The sequence below is a fragment of the Macrotis lagotis genome, chromosome 1, assembly GCF_037893015.1.
Source record: "Macrotis lagotis isolate mMagLag1 chromosome 1, bilby.v1.9.chrom.fasta, whole genome shotgun sequence".
Taxonomy (NCBI): Eukaryota; Metazoa; Chordata; class Mammalia; order Peramelemorphia; family Peramelidae; genus Macrotis; species Macrotis lagotis.
Genome location: NC_133658.1, coordinates 44,576,430 through 44,602,015, shown reverse-complemented (window position 1 = coordinate 44,602,015; position 25,586 = coordinate 44,576,430). Strand labels below are relative to the sequence as shown.

Genomic DNA, 25,586 nt, shown 5'->3' with positions numbered 1-25,586 from the left:
GCTTTTCCTTGAGACAGAATTTGTTTTTAGTAATATTAACAACATTAGTAAATGAAGGAGATGTGCTAGTTCAATGGAGAGTCTCTATTAGGAATAACCTTGCAGGTTGAAGTTAAGTGAACATTATTTTCTACAGTGCTGTAGTATAGCAGTAATTATATGTGAATCTACTAATTCCACAATTTTTCTTTGTGGTAAACGGAAGAAGAAAATTTGGAATTTTGAACTGTTGAATGTAATAAATATGTATCAACTACAAGATGCATAATAATAAATTTAAAACTTTTTCAAAATAATAATAGTAATAATTCCTTCATATTATATTGCTTTTCAGAGAACTTTCAGGGTCATGACCTCATTTGGTCCCCATTACTGTCCTTTGAGGCAGTGTGCCCATTTGATAGATGAGGCAAATGATTTAAGAACTTATACAGTAATAGAACTGGAAGAATTGGAACAGAGATCTTCTGGTATCCTGATCCTGGGGGACTAAGTTCTGGCTTAAACCAGCTCCTTTAAAGATCCCCTGGAACCTCCCAGGAGGGAGGAGACAGAGAAATAAATAGATGTCCTAGGATTCAGTTCAGTTAAATCAACATTTATTAAGCAAACCAGTTTGTGTTAAGTTCTGGGCACTCAAGATACAGCTAAGATCTGAAGGAAAGGCACGGAAGAATGAGGGAGAGAACAGGAGAGAAATAGCCAATGCTGGCAGCCAACACCTGGGGTGGAGAAACAGTACAGAGACTGTGCCAATGTCCAGAACCCTCTGCCCCCCTCACTTGGTGATAGGCCCACCATGTGCCATCCACACCCTTGTGAGAGACGTCACCCACCCAAGAGGAGCATGTTCTCAGCCCCCACCCTGTTTGCTTGCTGGGGGCGGGCCTAGGGAGGGTTGCCTATGTTATGCGTTATGACAGCTTCCGTCAGCGCCTCTAGTGTGGAGACTCCAATCCTGGGTACTAGAGGGGGAAAAAACCCATTGATGTCTTTCCAAAACGTTGGGCTGGAGGAGGGACTGGCAGAGGCCCAGCACCAAGGGAGGCTCCCAGCCATGTGTGGAGATAGGGGTTTGGCAGGAGGCATTGTCTGTCTAGGATGTGTATACATGGACTCAGTGTGTTTCTCAATTAGAACAGATGTCTCCGAGCCCACTGGAGCCTTATCCCGGCCTCGGTGGCTAAATCTTTAAGCAGGACTCCTTTCCAAGGAGTATTGGGGAAGATTTAGTGCCACAAAGGCTTTGCTTGAGATCATGTGGGGCAGGGGCCAGAAGGGGCAGGTAGTGGGGTGGGGACAGGACCTTGATTTTTTTATTTTTTAGGCTTTTGCAAGGCAAATGGGGTTAAGTGGCTTGCCCAAGGCCACACAGCTAGGTAATTATTAAGTGTCTGCGGCTGGATTTGAACTTAGGGACTCCTGACTCCAGGGCTGGTGTTCTATCCACTGCGCCACCTAGCCACCCCAGGACAGGACCTTTTCTATCCTATACACCCACCCACTGACTCACTTTCTCCCACCAGCTCAAACTTGTGACAGTCTCAAAAAAAAGCAGAACATTGATAGTTCTTTAAATTGCCCTTTGAGTGCTGGGTCTGGGGAGTCAAGAGGATGTGAACTCATCTCCATCTCTGAAATTAATTGTGTATCTCTGGGAAGGTCTTTATTGTCTCTTTTCCCTCAGTTTCTTCACTTGCAAAATGGGGATTAAATTTGTACCACTGTGACTACATCGGTGTTGTGGAGAAAATACTGAGTAGGACAATGCATGTGAACTATTATTATCCATTAGCAAACTCGTTCAGTGTCATCCACTGAACAAACTCATCTATCAAATGAGACAACAAACAACTTTTGGCAAGCCTTAAAGCACTTTATGTGTTCTAGCCATTGCTATTTGTTATTATTATTACTGTTATCTTTATAATTCTATTGAGTAGACAAAGGCAAGTGGTTATCTCCATATCCAGATAGGGAATAATTGACTATAATGAATAAGTAGAAGAGGCAATGGGCAACTTAGTGACTCAATGGATAGAGAGCAGGACCTGGAGTCAGGAAGACCTGACCAAAGACACTCATTAAGGAACTTCATTTTGTTTGCTTCAGTTTCTTCACTTGTAAAATGAACTAGAGAAGGAAATGGCAAACCAGTCCAATATCTTTGTCAAGAAGATGCCAAGAAGAGTCAGTCAGGACCCGAATAATAGCAAGAAGAGACAATCTCCTTGTATATTGGGATCATAGGATTTAGAACCTCATTTTACAGATGAGGACACTGAGGTTTAGAGGGAAAAAGGCAATGTGGAAGAGTGAAAAAAAGGACTTAATTATAATTAAAGAGTCCTGGGTGGGAATCCTGGGTGATCTTGAGCAAGTCACAATATCTCCCTGAGCTTTGGTCTCCTAATATGGTGATAATAGTACCTGTAGTCCTTCAACTACTAGATAAATGACAGCTATCGTCATTATCATCATCATCATCTCAGATAGTAATTATCAGAGGCAGGAGTCAGACTTAGGACTCTTGGTTCTTTATACATACCATGTGAATTGATGACCTCTGAGTATTTCAGCTGTCCCACAACAGCTTGGACTTCCCATCCTCCTTGAGGGCCAGGATCAACCAATCCTCTTGTTTTTATATTCCCATCGTCCTCATGGTCTAGATCAAGCTATTAAATGCTGAATTGTTTTTTGTTTTATGTGCATTAGACTTTTTTCACCAGAAGGATGCCCACATATATCCCCTGTGATGCTTAGCACAGATGGACATCATAAACATTTATTGAGTGTGGGGGCAGAACTTAGGACACCTGTATTCTAGTCTGGGCTTTGTCAGAACTGACTGTGTGACAGTGCGCAGTTTGGGACTTGGTTTCTTCATCAGTGAAATGGGAAGCAACATGGTATAATGGCTGGAAAACTGGCCATAGTCTAGTTATGTCTCTCTCACTCTCTGGACCATTTGCTTAGTAATTAGGGCCAGGAATTTTCAGACTCTATACATTCATAGGTTTTGGAGGGAGATGTATGCTTCACAATGAAATGCCAGCTAGAGCCAAAAGACAAAATGGAAATAGGACTATAGCCTCTTGTCTTTCAGTCATGTAAACCCTCTAAGGACAGAGAAAGCCGTAGAAATGCCAGAGAGGTTATCTCCAGGGAGAGCTGTTCTGTGCATGTGGGTGTCAGACACACTATCTAACTACCCCCCCCCCCCCACATTGGCCTCCCTGCCTGCAGACACAGAGACAAGAACAAATTCTCTCTTCAGGTAGGCCTCATCATGTAGTGAGAACATTGAGGGTGACCTGATTTCAAATGTTGATTCTACTACTCACTGTGACTTGGGAAGGGCACTTCAGCATTTGCCAAAATGAAGACCTTGATGTAGATGCTCCCTCCCCAAAGTCCCTTCCACCTTAAAATCCTGGGATGTTTTGGCAGCCACATTCCCAACCACTTCCTGTGTCACCCTGAAGAACCTCATGGCCTCTCCCAGCTGGGACCGGATGACTGGGGGAAGCAATCTCAGGGCCACAGATTTTTCCTGCTCTGGTCAGTGCCTGAGTCTCTGTAGGCTTCCCAGAAGACCCAGCCCTTCAGCTGCTTTCCTCTGCTTCTCAGCTCTCCCTTCCATGTTTCCAGAGGAAGCTTCCCCACCCACTGGGGGGCCCTGGCAGAGGGGGATGAAGGGAGCTTCTCTCTCCATCCTTTGCCCAGGCACTGTGGGGTGGTGAGGTCAGGGTTGGGGCACAGCTACCAGCATGGTCCTCTGTGTGTTTGTGTGTGTGTGTGTGTGTGTGTATTTTCTCTATTTTATGTGTATCTATATGTGTGCACATATCTTTATAAGTTTTTGTGTAGAATGTATATACTCTGTTTTATATATGTGCATATCAGTGTGTGCTGGTATATTCTGTTATCTATTTTATATAAATGTGTTTGCAGACCTATATAAGTGTGTGTATGTGTGTGTGTATGTGTGTATATATATATATATATATATATATATATATATATGCCTATCAATGTGTATTAGTGGATGTATCTTATCTATTTTATGCATATATATATGTATGGGCATATAGCTAAATAAGTGTAAGTATATATATATATATATATATATATATATATATATATATATCTTCTCTATTTTATATGAGGTATGGGTATGTGTATAATTCCAACCCAGGTCTCTGTAACTTTTTCATTGATCCCTTTTTTTTTAGTCTTCTATATTCCTTACTCCCTCTGAACCTGTTTCTTCATCTGTAAAAAAGGTTTTAAGTCCTGTGATTCTTCATCATGTTATAACATACATTAATATCCTATATATAGGACAATATAGAAAAATGTATATATTGGATAATATAATTATATTGGATTATATATAACATTACATTTGTGTGTAATATTATATATATTCTCATTCTAGGAACTTCCTGTTTCTTCACCCAGGTGTTTTCAAGGACCATGTAGACTTTGGCATTATAGACCTTGGACGTGGAATGAGAGAATCTGCCTACTCTTATCTGTGTGGCATGGGGGAGGGGATCATGGATTCTGTTTACCAGTGGCAATGTGGGGCTGTCAATCAGAAGTGAGACCAGGGTTGACTTGATAGATCTGAGAGTATCTACACAGGGATAATAATTGAACCCATGGGAATGGATGAGATCACCAATGTTAGGGGAGGAGAGAAGCCACAGTTCGGAGGCTTAGAGAACACCAGGGTTGGTAAATGTTTTAACACCAGCTCTTGGTGGGGGGGGGGGGCAGGAATTGTATATACAGCACATTTTTTTGAGTTTTTTTTATTTCTTTACTAAATTTTTTAAAATTTTTGTACAAGTGATTTTTTAATACGTTACTAAAGCATTCTTGCTTAAGAGTAAACATAATACCCCTTCCCCCCAAAAAATATAGACCCTCATGAGAAATAAAAGAGAAAAAAAATGTTTCAGTCAGTGTTCTGATACCATCAGCTCTGTCTTGGGTGGATCACATCCTTTATGATAAGTCCATCACAAAAGTTACTTCTATATTTTTTCCACTGTTGTTGCTGATTGTAATTCCCTCCATCCATACCTCTCCACTACCTTATATTATATTTTCTCTCTCCTTTCACTCTGTCCCTCTTCTAAAATGTGCTATAGGGTAGCTGAGTGGTGCAGCAGACTGATCACCAGCCCAGGGGCCAAAAGACCCCAAGCCCACATACCACCTCTGAGATCCAACAACCACCCAGCACCGTGGTCCTGGACAGGCCACCCAATCCCAGCCCCTTGCAAGAAGTACAAAATAAAATGTGTTATATGATCTACCCTCTCATCTATCATCCACATCCCCCCTTCACCCTTTCCTCCTTCTCTCCTTTTTTTACTCTAGATGTCTATACCCTGTTGAGTTACGTGGCACATTTTTAAGGGGGAAGGAAATAGGCATTTATTTAGCTATGTTCTAGTTACTTTATGTACTGAGCATTTGTGCTCTTAGAAGATTAACCTGCTTTATTAACATTTTCTCCATCATTTCATGAAGTCTAGACATTCAACAAAATCACAGATCAAGCCCTCAATTGTAGCATTTGCTAATTGCCAATTTGAGTATGTAGCAATTGACTCTAAAGAACTTTGAGCTTGGATAAAGACCAAATAAAGAAGAAAGATCAATCTAGTTGGTACATTGTAGTGTCCATGTTATGGGAATTCATCTCTTCTACCAGGTTTTCCTCTTCTAAGATGTCCAAGTCAAACCTTCCCAGTCCCCACATTCCAGTCATCTCATCTTCCCTAGTTTCTCAGAACTTGGATGGACATCTCAGGTCAACTGTTTCTGTCTTCTTACATTTTCACCACTCATGTTTGTCAATCCACATATTTCTTCTTTCTGACTGTGAGGCTTCTATGGATTCAGCCCATTTAAAATCCTTTCCTAGAGCATCATGTATATTTAGTACTGTGCTAGAACCATTACATCAACCCTCAGTGAACTTATGTTCATCTGGGGAGAAGCAACTTGTCCAGAGGAATTTGTGAAGGGGAGAATACTAAGAGAAATGAAGAAAGGTGATCATCACCCTTAAAGTAAACTTAGAGTTCTAAGGGGGTAGAAATGAATTGGGAGAACATTCCACCAATGAGAAACAGCCTGGAGGTAAAAACTGGGAGTTGGAATCTACATTTTCACATGGAAAGTAGACCAGTTTCAGTGAACTGTAGCATGTATGAGAGGGAATTGTATGTAGTCAGGAAAGATAATCTGGGAATAGATTGGGAAGACTTTAAATGACAGATAGAAGGGTTTGTATTTATCGTAGAGGCAAAAGGAAACCAATGACACTTCGCTAAGAGGGGAATGATATGGTCAGACTTGTTTTTTCAAAATGGATCTATGCCCAGAAATCGATTAAACTGTGTATACCCAGTGATAACTGATACAACATATAAGTCTATCCCCTAAAGAGATTTGGAATCTTTGGGCTCTATCTCTCAAAGAAATCAAAGAAACAGAGAAAGGACCCATATTTATACAAAGTTAAACAGCATTTTTTTTATGATGAACTGGAAACTGAGAAAGTGGATGGTACCCATCCACGGGGAAATAGCTAAACAAGCTACAGGGAATGTGATACAGTAATATTGTTCTGTAATATACTGTATTACATGATAAAGTGGAGGGTTTCAGAGAAACTTGGGAAGATTTGTATGAACTGATGAAGAGTACAGTGAGCACAATCAGGAAAACAATTTATATAAAAATAATATTATAAAGATAAACAAACTGGAAAACAGCAACTCAGATCAGCACAATGACTAACCCCCCTTTCCAGAGGACTCATGATGAAACATGTTTCCCCACCTCCAGATAGAGAGCAGAAAAACTCAGAGTACAGATTGAGGTGTGTGTGTATGTGTGTGTGTGTGTGTGTGTGTATTGACATAGCCAATGCAGGAATTTGTTTTGCTCAATTAAACATGTTTGAAACCAGGGTTTTTGTGTTCCTCGTGTTATCAACCAGGAGAAAAGGGGAAGTGGGAGAGAGAAAAGGGCAGATCTTCATGAAAATAAAATATTTTTTTGAAAAGGAATAAATCTGTTTGTCCCCCTTACCTCATTAAACTCTTTCATGGTATGGATCCTGTCTAATCACACACACACACACACACACACACACACACACACACACAGCACACATCACCATCCAATATCTAGGGCAAGGTTCTTTTCTCTTGCTTTACCAAACTTGCTAAATTACAGGGTGAATAAATGATGGCAACCTAGGGAATAAGAGTTCCCTTTTAGAAGAATAAGAGAAATGTTGGGATAGATGGAACAGAAACCATGTTCCTTGCCAGGTCTGTGTGAATTTGCTTCTTATGTAGTTAGAGAACAAATCACAAGTCCTGTGATGAAGGACTTGGGGAGTGAGAATCATATTGTCCCCTCCAGGCTCTTGGGAAGCAAATTTCTATAGAAAAGAAGAAAAGTATTCCACAGGGCTTTGGTTGGAGCTAGATGACCCCGTTCGTTCAGTCAGGGAGGAGAGTTTTGACTTAGCCAACAGAGATTTCTTTCTTGATGGTATGTTTTACTTTGAGCCTGGTGGTAGAGTAGAAAGTGGTAGCTTTAGCAAGCTTGGTCATTCCATGGTAGTAAAGCTCAGCATCTGATTTTCTTCCTGTCTTGGATGCCATGGCTAGCCCTCAGCAGCCTAGTTTCAGGGTAATTGTTTGTCTCTCCAGGCTCCTTCTTTGCTGTTTAATTTCCAAATTAGAAAAGCAATTAAAACAATTAGGGGAGTTTTATTTCTGCTCTTTATGGTTCATGGTCCTTGAGAGAGAAAATAAAGGAAGATCTCTTTGAAAGGGGGGCCAGGCTGGCAGCAAGTCAACAAGTGAGTGATGAGGGGATTAAAGTATGGGTGTATGTGACAGGGATTCAGGAGTGATTGGGGACCTTGGATCTTGAGGAGAGCTGGACAAGGATTGCTGAGATAGAAGCAGTCAAAAATCTACTGAGGCTACATGATCTCCAACCATGGAATCAGTTACCCCCTTTCCTATTCTTTGTCTCTCCATCAGAAGGACTATCTAGGAACTTCAGCTGATTTCCCAGAGTCATTAATGTCAGATCTTCCATTCCCTCTAGGGTCCCTATGAGGAAGCCACTTATCTCTGGGCCTCAGTTTCCTCATCTGTAAATTGGATCAGATGACAGCCAAGACAGCAGGTCTAAATCTATGATTATCTAAGCCAGTGCCCCATCAGAGGTTTATGTTTGGCTGTCAACCCCCTCCTCACCCCCAGGCTACCAGGATGCCCCTATTGTGTGACTCTTTGGGTTATTGAGGGGGGAACTTGCCCTATTATCAGTTCTCAGTTGACAGCTGATGTCATTTTAGACTCAGGGGAGTATTAGTGGGGAGGGGGAAAGGGGAATGACAATCAGAAGCTGCTGGCTGCTGATTACAGCAGCGGGTTGATGAGTGCCAAGCTCATTTGCTGTGGCGGGCGTTGATTATAATTATTTTACTACACAAAGGAATCTGTGCAGCACCATTTCCTGAGCCTTTCACACAAACACAGCTGGAGCCTTGAGATGACCCCCTCCCCCTCTTCATCTTGCCTGCTTTCTCAAGGGTAGGACTGTTACCCAGGTGGAGCAGGTTAAAGTTTTGGGGAGCTGCCAGAGGGCAGTGAATATTGGACCCGGTAATAGCCTACAAGCTACGCATCCCTTGGCCCTTGGATGATCCCCATTCCCTCCTGCCCTCCACCCCCCCCCCCCCCCGCACTCCCAGGAAGAGAGAAATATCCTGGAGTAACTGAAAGAACTTTGTTGGAGTCCAGACACCTGGATGGAAAACCACCTCTGCCTGGGGTGACAGCTTTTGAAATCTTGGGGAAAGTCATTTTACCTCTGGGGCCTCAACTTTCTCAACTGTAAAAGGATCCACTTTGCAGCTTAAAAACTCTATAAACCTATCAGTGTACATTTGATACTTATCTGAGGCTGCCTCCCTCTAGCCCAGGCTTCTGACTCTGACAAGAAAGACGACCAGGGCACCCCAAGACTATCTGCCCAGTCTGTAGGAAAGCCTGAATATGCCTTTTCTATCACCACGGACCAACTGGCCTTTGTTCAGCGAAAGGATCATTTTGGAAAGAATGGTATCTATGGGTTTGTACTAATACCTGGACTAGAAACTAACACCTACCTCAATCCCCCCTTTCTTTATTCTTTGAAGTAGCTCTGATTATCATCACCCTTTTTTCTAACCATCCCCCTTCAATTCATTCATTCACTTATTTAACACCCAATAAATTAATGACTAGTGGAGGCCTAATATGTCAATGCCCTCTTTCCTTCTTGGCTTGTTGTCAGAGGGATGTAGGTAATCAATACTTGTGGACTGTATTCTGCAGAAGAGACAGTAGCTGGAAGATTGAAACAGCCAATGTCTGGAAAATCCCCCTCCCCAATTTCTTTTCATTATCTCTGTTCTACAATATAATAATTATTATAGTAGTTCACATTTGAACAGCTCTTCCAAGTTTTTCACACACCAGCTCTGAAAGGTAGGTAGTAGGAGTTTTAATAGGATACCTATTTTCCAGATAAGAAAACCCAAAGCTCTGAAAGATGAAAATCAATTTCCCAGTCATACAAAGCAAGGACTTCAGATTCATCTCTCTTTTACGCTAAACCATCCTATCTCCCTGAGGGAGGAGATAGTTTCGGATGCTTTTGTAACCCCCCAAGTCAGTCACAATGCCTGAAAATTTATTGATTAATTGATTGGTTTAGCCCCAAAGTCCAGAAGGCCCCCCCCTTGGGTAGAAATTAGGAGTTTAGGGAATCACTTTTTCAAAAAGAATAGGGTACCACCAGCAGGGTTGATGTAGGAATGGGCTTGCCTAGATATCAGGAATTGGGGGAAGAGGATGGACTTGGGTCCTTGAATTTATATAGCTATTTATACTTTCAAAAGCATCTTTATGCTTATGTTAATCTTGTTGAGGTTATAGGGTAGTTAATATTTTCTTTTGACAGATGAAGAAACTGAGATGCAGGGAAGTTGAGCACAGTCTTGTGGATATATGTTTGGTAAATCCTCCTTGAAGAACTTGACTTTTTGCCCCATCCAGGTGGAGCCCTCTGATCTTTCCCCTGCATGACCCCCGATGATCCTACTGAAGAATGATTCGTCCAGAGTCCCAATTGTATATTTCCATGATATCTAGTCTGGGAGCATGACTCTGTATTAGATACTCAGGTCCTGCATAAACTTGTTTAGATATCTGAGCCTGGTCATAATACAGGAACTGCTGCCCAAGGCAAGCTGAAGCTATTGCTGATGCAGGACTTTCCAGAATCTTTTCTTCTTTGCCAACTAAGGGAATGGCCCCTCCTGGCTTCCTTCCTTAGTTCTTGAATGGGGCTCATGACAAGGTCAAATGAAAAAATATATATAAAGTTCTTTATAAACCCTAAATTGCCATATAAATATTAGTTCTTATCACTATTAGTCTCTGAAGCTTAGATCAGGGAGAACCTAGCCCCAGTGCTGGACCCTTTAGAATTGAAGGATTGCTTCAGAGGTAGGCAACCAACCCTTAACTGAAATGGAACATTTTCAACAACTAAGAAGTGATTCTGTCAGTGGGGTCCAGGACACAGAAAGGGTTTGTAATTTGTGTTGTAGTCTAACTCCCTCCTTTTATAGAGGAGGACACAAAAGCCCCTGGAAGTGATTTGCCTAGGGTGGCCTAGCTAATGAGGGGCATAGGACAAGGTTGAAACCCAGGTCAGTGGATTCCCAATCACTTCCTTTCTTCAGCTTCATTTTGAGAGGAAGAGATTGCCAGAGCTGCTCCAATTCCAGATTTTTTGCAATTTGGGGTCGAAGGAACTGTTGGGAATTCCTGGTGTAGAGCTTGGCCCATAGTAGTACCCCAGAAGAGTTTACAGTCTGTTAAGGAGACAATATCTAAGTATATCTTCTAGTTTGTGTGTGTGTGTGTGTGTGTGTGTGTGTATGATAAATATGAATAGAATAAGTACAAAGTAATTAGGAAGGGCACTAGCAGCCGGAAGATTAGGAAAGATGATGCCTGAGATTTGTCTTGAAGGAGGCCAGGCATTTTTTTTTTTTAGGTTTTTTTTTTTTGTAAGGCAAATGGGGTTAAATGGCTTGCCCAAGGCCACACAGCTGGGTAATTATTAAGTGTCTGAGACTGAATTTGAACCCAGGTACTCCTGACTCCAGGGCTGGTGCTTTATCCACTACACCACCTAGCCACCCCCCCCCCCCCCAGGCATTTTTTAAGGCAGAGGTGAAGAGGAACAACATGCCAGACATGGTCAGCAACCGGTACAAAGATCCAGTATCTTTGGAAAAAACCCAAAACAAATGAGAGCAAGACTGAAAAAACTGAATGACAACAATACTTATTAGTCTCATAGAACCATAGAGAATTAGAGCTAGAAAGGATTTTTGTTATTAAGCATACCTTCAGTATCAAGGAATGGAGTTCTAGAGCCCAAGCTGGGAAGGAGCTGAGAAGCCATTTAGTCCAACAGCAGTGATGAGTTCCTTACAGATGAGGAAATAGAGTCTTGGATTTAGAATCAGGAAGACCTGAGTCAAATCTCGCCTTAGATGCTCATCGACTATGTGACCCTGAGTAAGTTAGCTAAAATAAAAAATATAGCATCCATCTCACAAGGAGATAGTAAAGCACTTTGCAAAACTTAAAGTATTATTATGTAAATGATGAGGATGATGGTAATGATAGCTTTATAAGATGCTTTAAAGACTACCAAGCACTTTATCTCATTTAATCCAAAGAACAGTTCTAGAGGGGAGTGTTTTTATCTCTATTTTGCAGATGAGAAAATTGAGGTAGAGAGAGGTTTAAGCTAGGAAGGGGAGGATTCAAACTCAGATCTTTGATTCTCACACTCTAGCTACTATACATATCTAGCTTAGGTCCCATCAGTGATAAACATCAGAGGAAGAATTTGAATCCAGACTCCAATGACTTTGGAAGGCTTCCTTTTCCTGCCTTAACATTACAAGGGATTTATGAAGAGAAACAGGACCCTGGAGTGTCAGGGCTGGAAGGAGTTTAGGCTTCATTTAATCAAACCCTTCTATTTGACAAAAGGGAAATTGAGGTCAAGAAATGGGCTGTGACTTGATTAAGTGACCTCTACTTTTTCTCCCCATCCGTGACGAGTAACTGTACAAATTGCTAGACTTCTTCAGAGGCCGGCACCACCCTTCCCAGGATGTTGATGGGCCCCTTCAGGTTTTTAGTCTCAGAGTCACAGAATTAGTAAATCCAGAGCTGGGATTTAAATGGCGGCAGTCCTCTGCCAACTAAACTGTGACAAAAAAAGAATCTCGTTAAACTGCACCAGAGCTCTTCAGATTCTGAGACCAGTTTTTTCCACTCTTGAACTCCTCATTTTAGAAACTAGCTCTTTTCTGAAATCTTTGTCCTCTTCCCCATTTGGATGCTGCTACTGAAACCACTCTCTTCAAATGCTTCTGATTACAAATACCCCCAATACTTATTTAACTGTATTCTAACAAAGGATCCCCCAACACCAAACTCAGGCCCATGGCCCCTAGCTCTTTCCTGCCTGCCCTGTCCAGGGGGCCAGCCCCAGTACCTTCTCCAGGCTTGGCCCCTCCTCTCATCCTGGACACAATTTCCTGCAATTGTTTGGGAAGCTCAGAAAATGGAGTCATAGAAACAGAGGAAAGGCCTCCTAGGATGGAGGGGCGATGACTTGAACATTGTGCTGTTCCAACTTGATTTCCCTTCAATCCAACCAGCAGGGCTTACTCATCATCCCCTTCCCCTACCCTGATGACCACTTTGGTCATGCAGTTTTCACCTCTACCCACTTGCCATCCAGTTCCCATCTCTTTGAATCTCAGAAGACTTGAGAAATATGTGTTCATATAGTATAAAATGTCAAACTCGAATAGAAATGAGACCCACTAAACTATTCAGTTTTTTATTAATGATTTTCTTTATTTTGAGTTTTACAATTTTTCCTCTAATTTTGCTTCCCTCCCCCCACCCCCCACAGAAGGCAATTTGTCAGTCTTTACATTTAAACTATTCATTTTATTAAATGTTTCCCAGTTATAAATTTTAATCTGACTTGGCCTGTGAAGAAGAGCATGGTAGAATGGCAGAATTGGAAGGGATCTTAGAAGTTATCTAACCCAGCTCATTCAAAGGTGAAGTAACTTGCACCTTCTGGGTCAGCATGTTGTCCTCTATTAATACCCACTATTACCTCTCTGTAACCTTCAGAGAATCTGCTATTGTCTGAATCACAACCATGCAGAGTATTGTTTAAATAATATCTATTTAGTTCTTTGTTTCTGGAAGAAGCTTGGGGTCATTAAAAGATTCACACAATTTCCCAACCTTGTGGGGAAGTGATCATCCCACTTTCCTTTAGAGAAGGAAAGGAAATATGGACATAGTTTATCTAACAAGTCTCCTAGATTTAAGGAAGATAGATTTCAAAAGGTTCAGAGGACTGATAGAATCCCACAGACTATAATGCTTCAGGGAAAGTGGAGAGAGATGCTGAAGATGAAATTCTGAAGGTACAAGAGAAACAATTCTAATGAGGAGAAAAATGGGATTGATCTGAAGAGACCCTTGTGGATACTCTGAGAACTCACCAGTCAATTTAGGTTCAGAAAAGAATGGGATTAAAGTCAAGTAGGAGGAGATGAATATAAGTGTGTCATGAACCTTTAAAATTGCCAGAAATTTTAGCGTAGAGTGAGCTGAGACTGGTAAGGGAAGCTAAGGACAACAAAAAGTGTAGGTTTTAAAACCTCACCTGTGTGACCTTGAGGAACAAATAAGGATCAGAGAAGGGATAGGATCTTGGCTTAGGATGCCTAAGATAGTAGATAACTGACAATAGAGAAGGCATAACTATTCAATTTCCTGACCCCCATTTTCTCTGAAAAAAAAAAATGTTCTTTACACTGAAAATGAAAGCTCACAAAAAGGACTGACATTCCCATTGAAGTCTTATGTCTGTAAGGACTAGGAGCCCTTTATTTTCCCTAACAACTTGGAATGTGGAGAGAGGCATTCTTCAAGCCCCTTGACCTCTTTCAGGAATGACTTCATTGCTGAGGATGCCTGTCATCCTGCATTGCATTGCTCATGATGAGCATTTGCAGAAAAGTCCAACATGAAAATATTTTCAGTTTTGCACCAATATCTTTTGCAGAAAGAAGTAAATTCCAAAGTAAATCAACATATACTCAAGTGAATTCAGTATAAAGGTGGGTGCAGGAGGAAATAGGAAAAAAATTCTACGTATTATGAATATTTCAAGTAGAGAAGCAAGAGATGCTGACCATCATACAAATTTACATCAAATTATATTTTCATAGAAGGGAAATGGTTAGTTACTAAATGGGGAGGGTATTTTAAAATCATAGTCTGAAGTGAATAGGTCTATAACTTATTAGAACAAGGATTAAAATGAAACCTGAATAAGAACCCAACTAAAATATATCACACCCAATTGAGACAACTCTAGCTGCCCTATTTTTAAAATTATTTATTTATTATTATTTATATTATATTTATTATTATTTATATTATTTTATATTTATATTTATAATTATAATATTTATATTTATAATATATTATTTATATTTATATTATTATTATTTATATTTTATTATTATTTTTTAAAAATTGAGTTCCAAATTCTCTCCCTCCTCCCAACCCTTCCCTCACTCACCGAGAAGGCAAGCAATAGAATACATATGAAGTCATGTAAAATATTTTCATATTAGCCATGTCATAAAAAAACAAAACCCAAGAAAAATAAAGTGAGAAAATTATACTTCAGTTTGCACTGAGTTCATCAGTTCTTTCTTAGGAGGTGTGTAGCATTTTTCATCATGAGTCCTTCAGAATTGTCTTGGAAAATTGTGGTTTATTTTGGCTAAACTATTTTTTAAAAAGCTGCTGATGCTGAAAAATAGTCAATGGATAAAGGAATCGACATTAGCACAGACTTTCTGGAGGTATATAGAGCCTAGAAGTCACCTCAGCCAGCAAATATTTGATTGATTTCTTTCTTTAGGAAAGAAGAGGGTAAGGGAAGGAAGGAAGGGAGAGAGGGAGAGGAAAGAGAAAGACAGAGCTTGCTTTTAAGAAGGAAATTGGAAGGTCAATAGATTGTTGAAAAATGGATTTCTGTCACATTAAACTTTTCTCCATCAATAGCCATAGAGCCATTATATTTGGATACTAATGTCTTCAGTGTATTGCATGAAAAACAGTTTAGTTATTCATAGAAAGTCTTGTCCTTCAGCTAGGTGGCACAGTGGCTAGGTTTAGAGGCAGGAAGATCTGAGTTCAGATCTAGCCTGGGATGCTACTAGCTGTGTGACCTTGGGTTAGTCTCTGCCTGTCTCAGTTTCTGTACTTGTAAAAGAGGGATGATCATATCACAAGCAAAGCTTCTCTAACTGTCCCCACACAATCTTTTCTTACTGTCAATATCCTTCTTGGCACATAATCCCGGAAGGGTGAAAGTATAATTTCTGAGCTAGCTGGTTCCCTTTCCATTATGTCATCCTTCTTCCTCCTCCAGGTGAGGTATTTTATTATCGTGATCTTTACCTTGATATGAATGTCAATATTTTTATTAGGAGAAGGGGACAGGAGTACACGAGTGGGCTGGGGTGAGGGCTGAGAGAACCACAATGCATACACCCTTAGATAATTACTAGCTGTGTGACCTTGGGCAAGTCACCTAACCTCTGTTTGCCTTAGTCTTCTCAACTGTAAAATGGGAATAATAATAAAAGCTACCTTGTAGGTTGCTATGAGGATCAGATGAATTAATATTTGTAAATACTTATTCCCTTCTCACCTTATGGACCAAATATGCCCAGAAAGATGATGGCAGTGTGGCAACAACTCTTGCTTCATTCCACCAAGGCTGCTCAGATTTAAAGAACTCTATACTATAACAGTGGCACACAATTCATCTTCCAAAAGGTGAGGGAGGCTCACTACTCTGCTGCTCTGCCTCAACCTCCCTGAAAAAATGGAGAGAGATACTCTAGGAACTCCTTGCTGTTAGACCTGAATCAGTCTAAGTTAAACGAGTTAACACTTGAGCATTCTTTGGAAAGTTAGGGGAGAAGCTGTAATAGAGGGAAAAGGGGCTGGCAGCATGAGGGCAAGCAGGGGAAGAGAATTTGAAGCCAGAAATGCCCTGGAAGATCAGTTTCTTGTCTTTATAAAAGACAATAGGATAAGGAAATAAAGATCCAGAAAAGGAAATAATTCTGCCTGGTCTCCTAGCTAGTAACTATCAAAACTAGGATTTGAATCCATGCCCTTTGACTCAAATCAGAATTTAAAAAAAAAATTTTTCTTTTCATTATGAACTAATATTAATTTGTCAGCAATATACAAAAAACAAGAAAGAGGATTGTATAAGAAACTGACCTGTCACATATAGTTTTTAAAGTATTTGTCAAATTTAACAAGATAGTAACAAAATTGCTATTATTGTATCCCTTATGTACTTATGTATATTCTTAAAATGTTTAACTGATACTGCTGTTTTTTTTGGGTTTTTTTTGCAAGGCAAATGGGGTTAAGTGGCTTGCCCAAAGCCACACAGCTAGGTAATTATTAAGTGTCTGAGACCAGATTTGAACCCAGGTACTCCTGACTCCAGGGCCGGGCTTTATCCACTGCGCCACCTAGCCGCCCCACTGATAATCTTCTTTAAAAAATTTTTTAATATTACTTACTCACCCCCAGTTCCCTCATAGAAGCTTTCTCTTGTAAGGGATAGATATGGTCACACAAAAGAAACCCACACATTTGACCATGTCTAAAAATGCACTTCTCATTTTCTACCTATAATCCATCCCTTCTGGCCAAGAGATGAGGTATGTTTTATCTTGAGTCATTGCTTTGATCACTTCTAAAGTCTGAGATGTGCTAAGCATAGATCTGGGTTCGGAAAATATCCAACTGTGAAACTGGAAGTCAGACACTCCAGGGTCTCTTTCCCCATTGGACTTGACTATCTTAAGACTGGCCAAGAAGCATGTCATCCCTTTCTTCCCCTACCTCTAACATTCCCTTATTCTAATATGACTCTATTCATCTGTTAACCTGTGTGGGCCCCCCTCTCCCACAGAGCCTTTGGTGGGGGAGTGATGCATGGGACATTGCACAGAGCAGCCCATGTGGTAATAATTTTCACTGATGCAAGCTGAGTGGCTTTCCCAGCTCAGTGGCACATTGCAAAGGTAACCCCTTAAGGGCAGTATTTCCGAAGAGGAAATGCCATTCTGGGAAGCGAATAGGGTGGGAAGGGGGGGAGGTGGAGATGAGGAGAATGTTTAAGTGGAAAAGGAACAAATTCTTGGAATGCCTATGGAAGTGTTTCCCCAATTTCTCACTCACAGAGAAAGAAAGAGGCACATAAAGAGAAGAGACAGGCACACAGAATGCAGAGATACACATCCACCAGTACCCCATGCCCCAAAGCAGTCTTCCTTTTGGGGGGACTCTGTGAACTATGGTGGCTGTTATCAAAGAGATGGTAATGCCCTATCTCCCCTGGATTTGTATCAAATAAATGTAGTAGTAGACTCCATTTACACATACCTGCCCACCTTATTTGGGCTGAGAAGCCAGGTGGTCACTGTCTTAGGAAATGTGATTTCAGAGAATCAGATCAGGAACCTCTTACTGAACAGTTACTGATTCTGAAACTACATTTAAAACCACAGAAATTCTCCCTGGTAGTCCCTGAGCCCTGGGCTCTTGACTTCCTCATTTTCTGGGTCTCAGATCCTAAGGGATCAGAGATCCCCCAAATCAGATCTCACCCTGTGAAAAGGGATGAGAAAAGGAAGGGTGAATTTCCTTCAACTCCCCTTACAACTCCAGATATCCAGTTGACTGGGTCAGGAAAGTGAGGGCCGTGGGTGACCCTTAATGGTGAGGAATTCCTTCCCAAAGAACCCTTCCCTTGTCCTACAAACCCAAGAGTCAAATCACCTATTAAGTAATGGAACTGATTCTCCAAACCAGTCTTGCAAATGATTCTCTGAGCCTTGTCCTGTGTTACAGCAGAGCTTCCCAACCTGGAGTCTTAGTGACTGGGGGGGAAGGCTGGGGCTGCCATGGAGCCATTACAAGGGGTCCTCAGCTCCACATGGGCACCTCACATCAAACAAAATCCTCTTTGTGACTTAGCAAAACAAACATGACTCCCACAGAAAAGCAGACTGGAAATCTCCCTACATTCCAGGCCTGGGTTTGGAGTCCGGAAGCTTGGGGTCCATATCTCTCCTTAATAGCTTTAGGTCCATGAGTAAGTCACTAACCCTAATTCTGACTTCCCCCTCTGAGGCTCAGTTTTGTTAGTTTGGAAATGGGAGTAGCACTTAATGGTTCTTAACATTTTGGGCAGTTCAGGGAAGCCTAGATTATTACTTAGTATGAGATTTTAAAATACATCTAAAGATTACTATGAAGGATGACAAATGAAACTAGCTATATTGAAATAAACATGAATGGTTTTTTCCCATCCAAGCTCATAATCCTCTGAAATCTCCCTGGGGAATCTGTGGACCTCAGGTTAAGATCCCAAACTGTCATAGCACCTAGCTCATGGGGTTGTTGTACGATCAAATGAAATCATGTCTATAAAGTACGTTGCAGACTTTAAAGTGCTCCATAAATTGCAGTTATTCAGTTATGTACGTATCATTATTTCACGAATGTGTTACCAGATTTATAGCAGCTTTTTTCATCTTACAGTATTTATTTTTCATTTTCTTTTTGTCATGGATTTCATAATTTATCAAGTATATATGAAGGAGTATTCATAATCTAATGAATGAGTATTCATATTCTTGTGACTCTATGGGAGGGGACTGAAAAAAAGGACATAATTTTACCTTGAAAGGGGAATTTCTTACTTGAAAAACCTAAGAACCACTCTGGATGTAAGCTTTACCTCTGAAACAACCAGGAAAAGAAGAACTATAAGTTCTTATCCTTTTTTGTATCTTGTATCCCATTGACCCTCCCTCAGTAATATTTTTAAATAATAAAGTACATAGGATTTATAAAGGAAACCAATTATATTGAAAAACTTATCAATTTAAAAAAAAAAACAAGTTCACAGAGCTCAGATTTAAGTGGTTATTATTCCCTCTACAAAAATATAAGTTCCCTGAGGGGAGGAGCAGGGATTCAAGGTTGAATGGAATTCTTCCTTCTCTCTCTCTGGTCACCAGAGACTGGCCAGGCAATAGCATCAGAAACAGTAGAAGAAGGGGGAGGGCTTCTGGGAAGATGGCAGAATAGGTCAGAAGTTTCCATGCTTTCCAGTTTTCTCTATAGACAGACAGAAAATTGCTATGAAAAGAATATAGAGCAGCAAGAATAAAGAGGTGCAGTCTTTATGTCCCCATTCTCTTTCAGCTCAGACTGATGCCCCCCTCTTCTCCCAAAACACGTGGTATCCTTAGTAAGCTTGTACTTTGGGGGGTGGTGAGAGAAGTAATAGGTCAAAGAACTGGGGCAGGGTCAATTATTTTGAAATCTGATTTCTTTTAAATGAGGTTATGTCCCAGAACAGGATATTTGTTCCATGTTTGAAAAAAAAAAAGAAAATCCATCCCTCTGCAGCCTAATTCCTTATTTCCCCTCTGAAAGCCCTCATTTGAATTGAGTGAATCCCTTGCCCCAGTTACATTTGAACTGTTGGAGATTTGGAGGTGATGTTTCTCTATCAAGACTGCCCATGGGTAGAGTTTGTACATGCTTCTCGGGGATGGCCCCCTTTGTTCTGTGCTGCTCCCCACTTTCCCCCAGCCTCCTTACCTGTCCTCTAGCGTTACCTCTGTATCCCTTTTATATTAAAAAAAAAATGGGAAGGCTGCTAGTTGGGGAGTAGGGCATGGGGAGAGTAGTCCGGTTGGGAGGGAGGGAGACAGATTTTAGTTCTGTCAGGATTCACTGTAATTTACTTGGGTAATACAGGACATGGAGTCTTATTCCTTGTTTTTAGTCAGGGGAACAGGTCTTGAGAAATAAAATGTTTTACTAATGGTTGTACAACTACTTATAGTTTGAATCCAAATATCCTGATGCCCAATGCAGTGTACTTTTTATTGTGTCATCCTTAACTTTTCTGGGTCTCACAGGTAAAATGGTGATAACCCTTCCCCCCCCCCCCCAATCTGCTTTCCAGGGAATCATCAAATGAAAAAACCTGAGATCACGTTTTGGAAGGGACTTACAGTCAGAGGCCCTTGTGTCCTCTTCAGTCTACCACCCATTTTAGATTACTTTCCTTGTCTGTAAAAATAAGGGGGTTGAATTGATGCTCAAGGACTCCTTTCTTCTCTAAGTCTATTTGTTACATAAGGAGATGTCATTGTGACTCCCAGAGTCAGGACAACTGAGGCCTGGGAGTTTCTGATCACACAAGTCTTCATATTCCCTAAGGGCATGTGCTGTTCATTCATGTCATTTGGTAAACATTTTTTAAGCATGTGATTTGTGCCAGGGCCCAGGGACACAAAGATCCCTGCCTTCACGGAGCTTCCATTCTTTTGGGGGAATAACAGGTATGGATAAGTAAATTCAAGGATATACAAAGGAATGATGTGGGTGGAAGGATGAATAAGCCCCTGGAAGGATCAGGAAAAGGTCTCCAGTAGAGGTAGAAACCTGGGCTGAACCTTGAAGGAAGCAAGGGGTTCTAAGAGCCAGAGGTGAAGAGGGGAGTATAGCTCAGATGTGGGAAAGAGCCTGTAGAAAGGCAGAGCCTATGGCAAGAGAATTGTGGACAGGACATGTTGGGGGCCAGCAGTTCTAGTCAATCTTTGAATAGTTTTCAAAATCTAGGAAGGAAGGAAGAAGGAAAGAAAGAAGGTAAAAAGAATAAAAGGAAGGAAGAAAAGGAAGGAAAGAAAGAAGGAAAGAAGGTAGGAAAAAGGATAAAGGAAGGAAAGAAGGAAGAAAAGAAGGAAAAAAGGAAAGGAAGGAAATAGTGCTATTATGTATCAGACACCGCCCTAAATGGTGAGGTACAGAACTGGGACAACCTGGACTGCCTGGTACTTCAGGGACCCTAGGCTTTGAGGCTGGTCCTCTGTTGGGTTAGAGCATTCTGGCTCCCAGAGACAGACTTGGACTGTGCCCTGGCCTGCATTTGAAGCATGTCCGGCAGAACACAGCCCCGCCTCCCTACCGGTCCTGGCAGAGGACCTGTGTTTCTGAGAGGAGGCCAGCGGCAGGCTGGTCCCCACATGGCACACTGCTTCTCCCCCCCCCCCCCCCAGTATTTATCTTGGAAACAGGAAAGGTTGAGTCAGTTGTGCCCAGCTTCAGAACTGTGGTGCCGAGGAGTCTGGGTACTTCACCCCAGGGACCAAGCTCCTAGGTGGTGGCAGTGATGTCAGATCGCAGTCTGCGGTGGGTTAAGATGCAGGGCTCTCCAGAGTTTCCTGCCCTGGCAGACTGGAGATGCTTTTGGAGAAACTGATGGGGAAATGACAAGGCCCCTAGAGACACAGGCTGGGGAGAAGGGGCTGCTCTAGATAACTCAGTGGTCCTATAGGACCAGGACTCTGGGAAGAGGGGACCAGCTTTAAGAAGAGGGATGCTTCACATTTCTTTTATAGTTTCCTTACAACCCTGCAAGGTAGGTGGGAAAAACAACTATTTTACATGAAGAAACTGAGGCTTAGGGAGATCAAATGTCTTACCTAGGGTTATATAATAATAGCTAGTATTTAATATGTAAATTCATGTGGCACCACTGCACATGCTTTTCTTATGTCATTATCCCTATTTTTATAAATAAGGAAACTGAGGCAGATAAAAGTTAAAACAACTCATCCAGGGTCACAGTGTCTCAGTCAAGATTTGAACTCAAGTCCTCCTGACTGCACTCTATCCACTGCACCGAACCAGGGTGTGGCTTTATGAACAAAGAAAAGGCGTTTTAAGAGAGATGTTGATTGGATATGTGGAGTAATACCTACAGGTAAGAAAAGGAGGATATGGCATTGAAATTGTTATTGGGAGGATCTTGACAGTAATAGGAAGGTTTGAAGGTTGGGAACAGTGATGGAGATTCCTAGATGGAAGGGTAGAAACAGACAGTTCTTCAGGGATTCCATTCCCATACTGTCCCTAGACTCTCTTTATTTTCAAACCATCCCTTGAAGAGTAATCTGACTCTATCCTTGCTGCCCACAAACCTGCCCTTATTTCCCCTAGACTCAAAAAAAAAATTAACCTTTCCTCTCATCAAGTTAGCATCCCATGTCTCTCCTCCATGTCACACTTTGAACTATTCATAGTTTGTACATTTTTACATAGATTCCATTTGATCATCACAACAGTCCTGGGAGGTAATATTACTCCCATCTTACAGATGAGGAATCTGAAGTCACTTTACATCTGTTCGCCTCATATCTAATGTTCTCCCTGCTGGAGATGACTACCCCCACCTCTGTTTTTACTTTATCTGGGTGTTTGTGTTTTCCCTCCTGTAGTAAGTAAGCTTTTTGAGGGCAGGGACTGTTTCCTCTTTGCCTTTGTGTGTCCAAGAAGGAGCATATTGCCTGGTCATTGTGATGGTGAATCCTGTAGGGAGCTCCCTCACTCATTAGAGTCAGAGAATAGAGAAAATTAGAGAAATTTCCATCTGCTAATGCAAATTAATAACTGTTGTGAAAATGATGGACTTAGAGTATCTCCTGGTCCTCTCCAGTAGCAGCCAGCTCTTGGGGTCATCCAGGTAAGCAGTGTCAAGAACCATCACTGAACTGACTTGATGCTGGCTGGTTCTTCTGATGCTAAGACCTATGAATTTTTCCCCATGTTCATTTGGGGGGGTAGTTTTTATTTTATTTTTTTAAGTCTTTGACTTCTATTTATTCTCCAACCAGGGCAGAGTCCTAGACCTGTTCCCATTACTCTCTAGGCAACCAAAGACGTCACGTATGACATTTGCACAGTTAATGAAGTCAACATCCTGAGATGTCAATTCTTTGGAGAAGCCAGGGATAGGGAGGAATAAGAAAGGGAGGCCTCATCCTTCTAGGACCTAACTAGGTCTGCAGGTTAATTAAGTTGCTTTTGCCAGACCCTTTCTTTGGCATAAAGCCTGGTAAGAGTGGACATGGAATCAGAAGGTCTTGGGTTAAAAATTTCACCAAAGACACTACTACTTGGGTTGCCTTAGGTTATTTACTCTCTCTGAGCCTCAGTTCATTCATTTGCAAAATGGTGGTGGGACAAAATGGGGACATCAGTATTGAGACTCAATGGCCTCAGAGTTCTCTTCTTTAAATCTATTATCCCATGATACTATGAAATTGGTTTGGAGTCAAAAATTGTATAATTCACCTATGGAGTCTAGAACAGGCTTCTAGAATGTGAGCACTGACTCAAGAAGTGGAACCCTTCAGTGAAGGAACTTCAAACCAGTGTTGGAGGTGGAGTACAGAGGGGAAGAGGATAAGCTGTTCAAATGAAAAGCAAATGAAAAAGAAATACACTTGATTGGGTTTTGGCCTTGTGTCTAGGTACCTGCTCATCCCTAGCTAAGTACACTTTAGTTCTCTGGTATTGAAATGGCCCTGAAATGTCTCCGGTGGTTTATATTTTATTAAGGGAATGTAATACCACCATCATCATCACCCATAAGCATTATTAACTGTGTGCAGGGGCTGCTGGGTGACTCAATGGATAGAGGGGCCCCACCTGCAGTCAGGAGGACCTGAGTTCAAATTTGGCCTCAGATATTTATTAACTGTGTCACTCAGAGCAGGTCACTTGAGCCGGTTTGTCTCAGTTTTTCATCTGTCAAATGAGCTGAAAAAGGAAATAGTGGACCACCCCAGTATATCTGCTAAGAAAACCCCAACTGGGATGATGAAGAGTTGATTGAATTGGACAGTAAATGAGGGAGACTGGGTTTGAACTTGGTTTTCTTGTGGTGTCCACGTTGTTTCCTGTGAACTCCGGACTGTCTTAACATTATGCTGCAGTAGGCTGGTGGCATGTACATTGTTGGGGGGGTGTTAAGTGACTTGCCCAAGGTCAAGCAGCTAGTAAACCATCGAGCTGCGATTTGAACTCAGGGCCTCTCAAGTCCAGGGCCAGCGCTCTGACAGCTTCACTTAGCAGCCCCGGCCGGGGCTCACCCGGGCCGCCCTTGGCAACCTTGGCATCCTTGCGGAGGCTCTTGGGTTGGGAGCCCCGCCCGGCCCGGCCTCAGTGTGGTCAGTGCGGTCTGTGGCCCCAGGCCCGGCCAGTCACCCCGGCCTCGCCCCGGCCCCGGCTGGCCCCGTGCGGGCCCGGCCCGACGCGCCTCGGAGCGCCGGGGACCGAGTTCAAGTCCAGCCCCGGACGGCTTAGCTGGGCGACCCTGGAGCAGCCGCCCGAGCCGCTTGCCTCAGTTTCCTCACCTGTCAGATGAGCCGCGGAAGGAAAAGCCCCGCTCTTGGCCGGAGAGCCCCAACCCAGCGTGGGGGCGCCAGGCCTTTCCCGGCGGACAAGGCGGGCCGGGGCCGGGAAGGATGCATCAGAGCAGACAGACGAGGAGGCCCGCTCTTCGGGCCCGGGCGAGGACTCGGGCCGGGCCTGGGGGGGCGGGGGACCCCAGGCCGAGCCGCGGCGCCCCCCAGGCCCGCCGCGGCCCCGCAGCCTCGGCCGCACTGCGCCCCGCGGGCGGTGGAGCGCCGGTCACGTGCTCTCGGCCGCTCCCTCGAGGCCCCCGGGGCCGGCACGTGCTCCGAGGCCCGCCCTTCAAACTGCCTCCAGCGCGCAGGCGCCCCTCAGAGCGAGGCTGGCGAGCCGAGCCCGGGAGCCCGGCGGCGCTCGGACGCCTCACGCCGCGCGGCGGCTCATTTGCATGAGGACCCCGGGCGAGCCAATGGGGAGGCGGGCCGGGCATGCCGGGAGCCGGGCTGGGCGGTGAAGGCAGAAGGCTCGCCGGCCCCCGGGCGGCCCCGGCCAGTGCGTGAGCGCGGAGCGGCGCGGCGGCGCCGGGAGCCGGGAGCCGGGAGCCGGGAGCCGGGAGCCGGGAGCCGGGAGCCGGGAGGCGGCGGCGATGCCCTAGGAGCCGGGCCTGGCGCCGGGGCCGCCCCCACCCAGCAGCCTCCCCCCGCTCCCCCGCGGGGCCGGCCCACGGGCCGGGGGCGAGAAGATGAACTACCTGGTGAGTGCGGCCGGGGCCGGGGCCGGGGCCGGGGCCGGGGCCGGGGCCGGGGCCGGGGCCGGGGCCGGGGCCGGGGCCGGGGCCGGGGCCGGGGCGCCCCGCCTCGGCTCACACCCCGCCCGTGCCCCCCGCTCCCCGGCCCCTTCCTCCGCACAGGGCGGACGGGCTGGACGCTCTCCTGCCCGTGCACCGGGCGACAAGGGGTTAAACGAGCGGCATTTCCTGCTCGGAGCGTTTCGGGGGAGCCGGCGCGGGGTCGGCGCTGACCCCGG

At 43.4% G+C, this 25,586-nt stretch overlaps 1 protein-coding gene across 4 annotated transcripts in view; it reads left to right on the top strand.

The window, feature by feature from the left end:
• BCAR1 (BCAR1 scaffold protein, Cas family member) overlaps positions 1-25,586 on the top strand; it is a 96,604-nt gene that overhangs the window by 41,536 nt on the left and 29,482 nt on the right. Inside the window, exon 1 of one of the 4 annotated variants that reach the window (XM_074199622.1) lies at positions 14,733-20,704. The exons of 1 other annotated variant lie outside the window; for it this stretch is intronic. Coding sequence is in view for 1 of the 3 variants with exons in the window: in XM_074199613.1 (XP_074055714.1) it covers positions 25,303-25,314 (12 nt within the window). In the remaining 2 variants the exon portion in view is untranslated. Of the gene's footprint in view, positions 1-14,732; positions 20,705-21,114; positions 22,129-25,147; positions 25,315-25,586 lie in introns of those variants that run through there. 2 more of the 4 variants (XM_074199627.1, XM_074199613.1) reach the window with 2 other exon arrangements.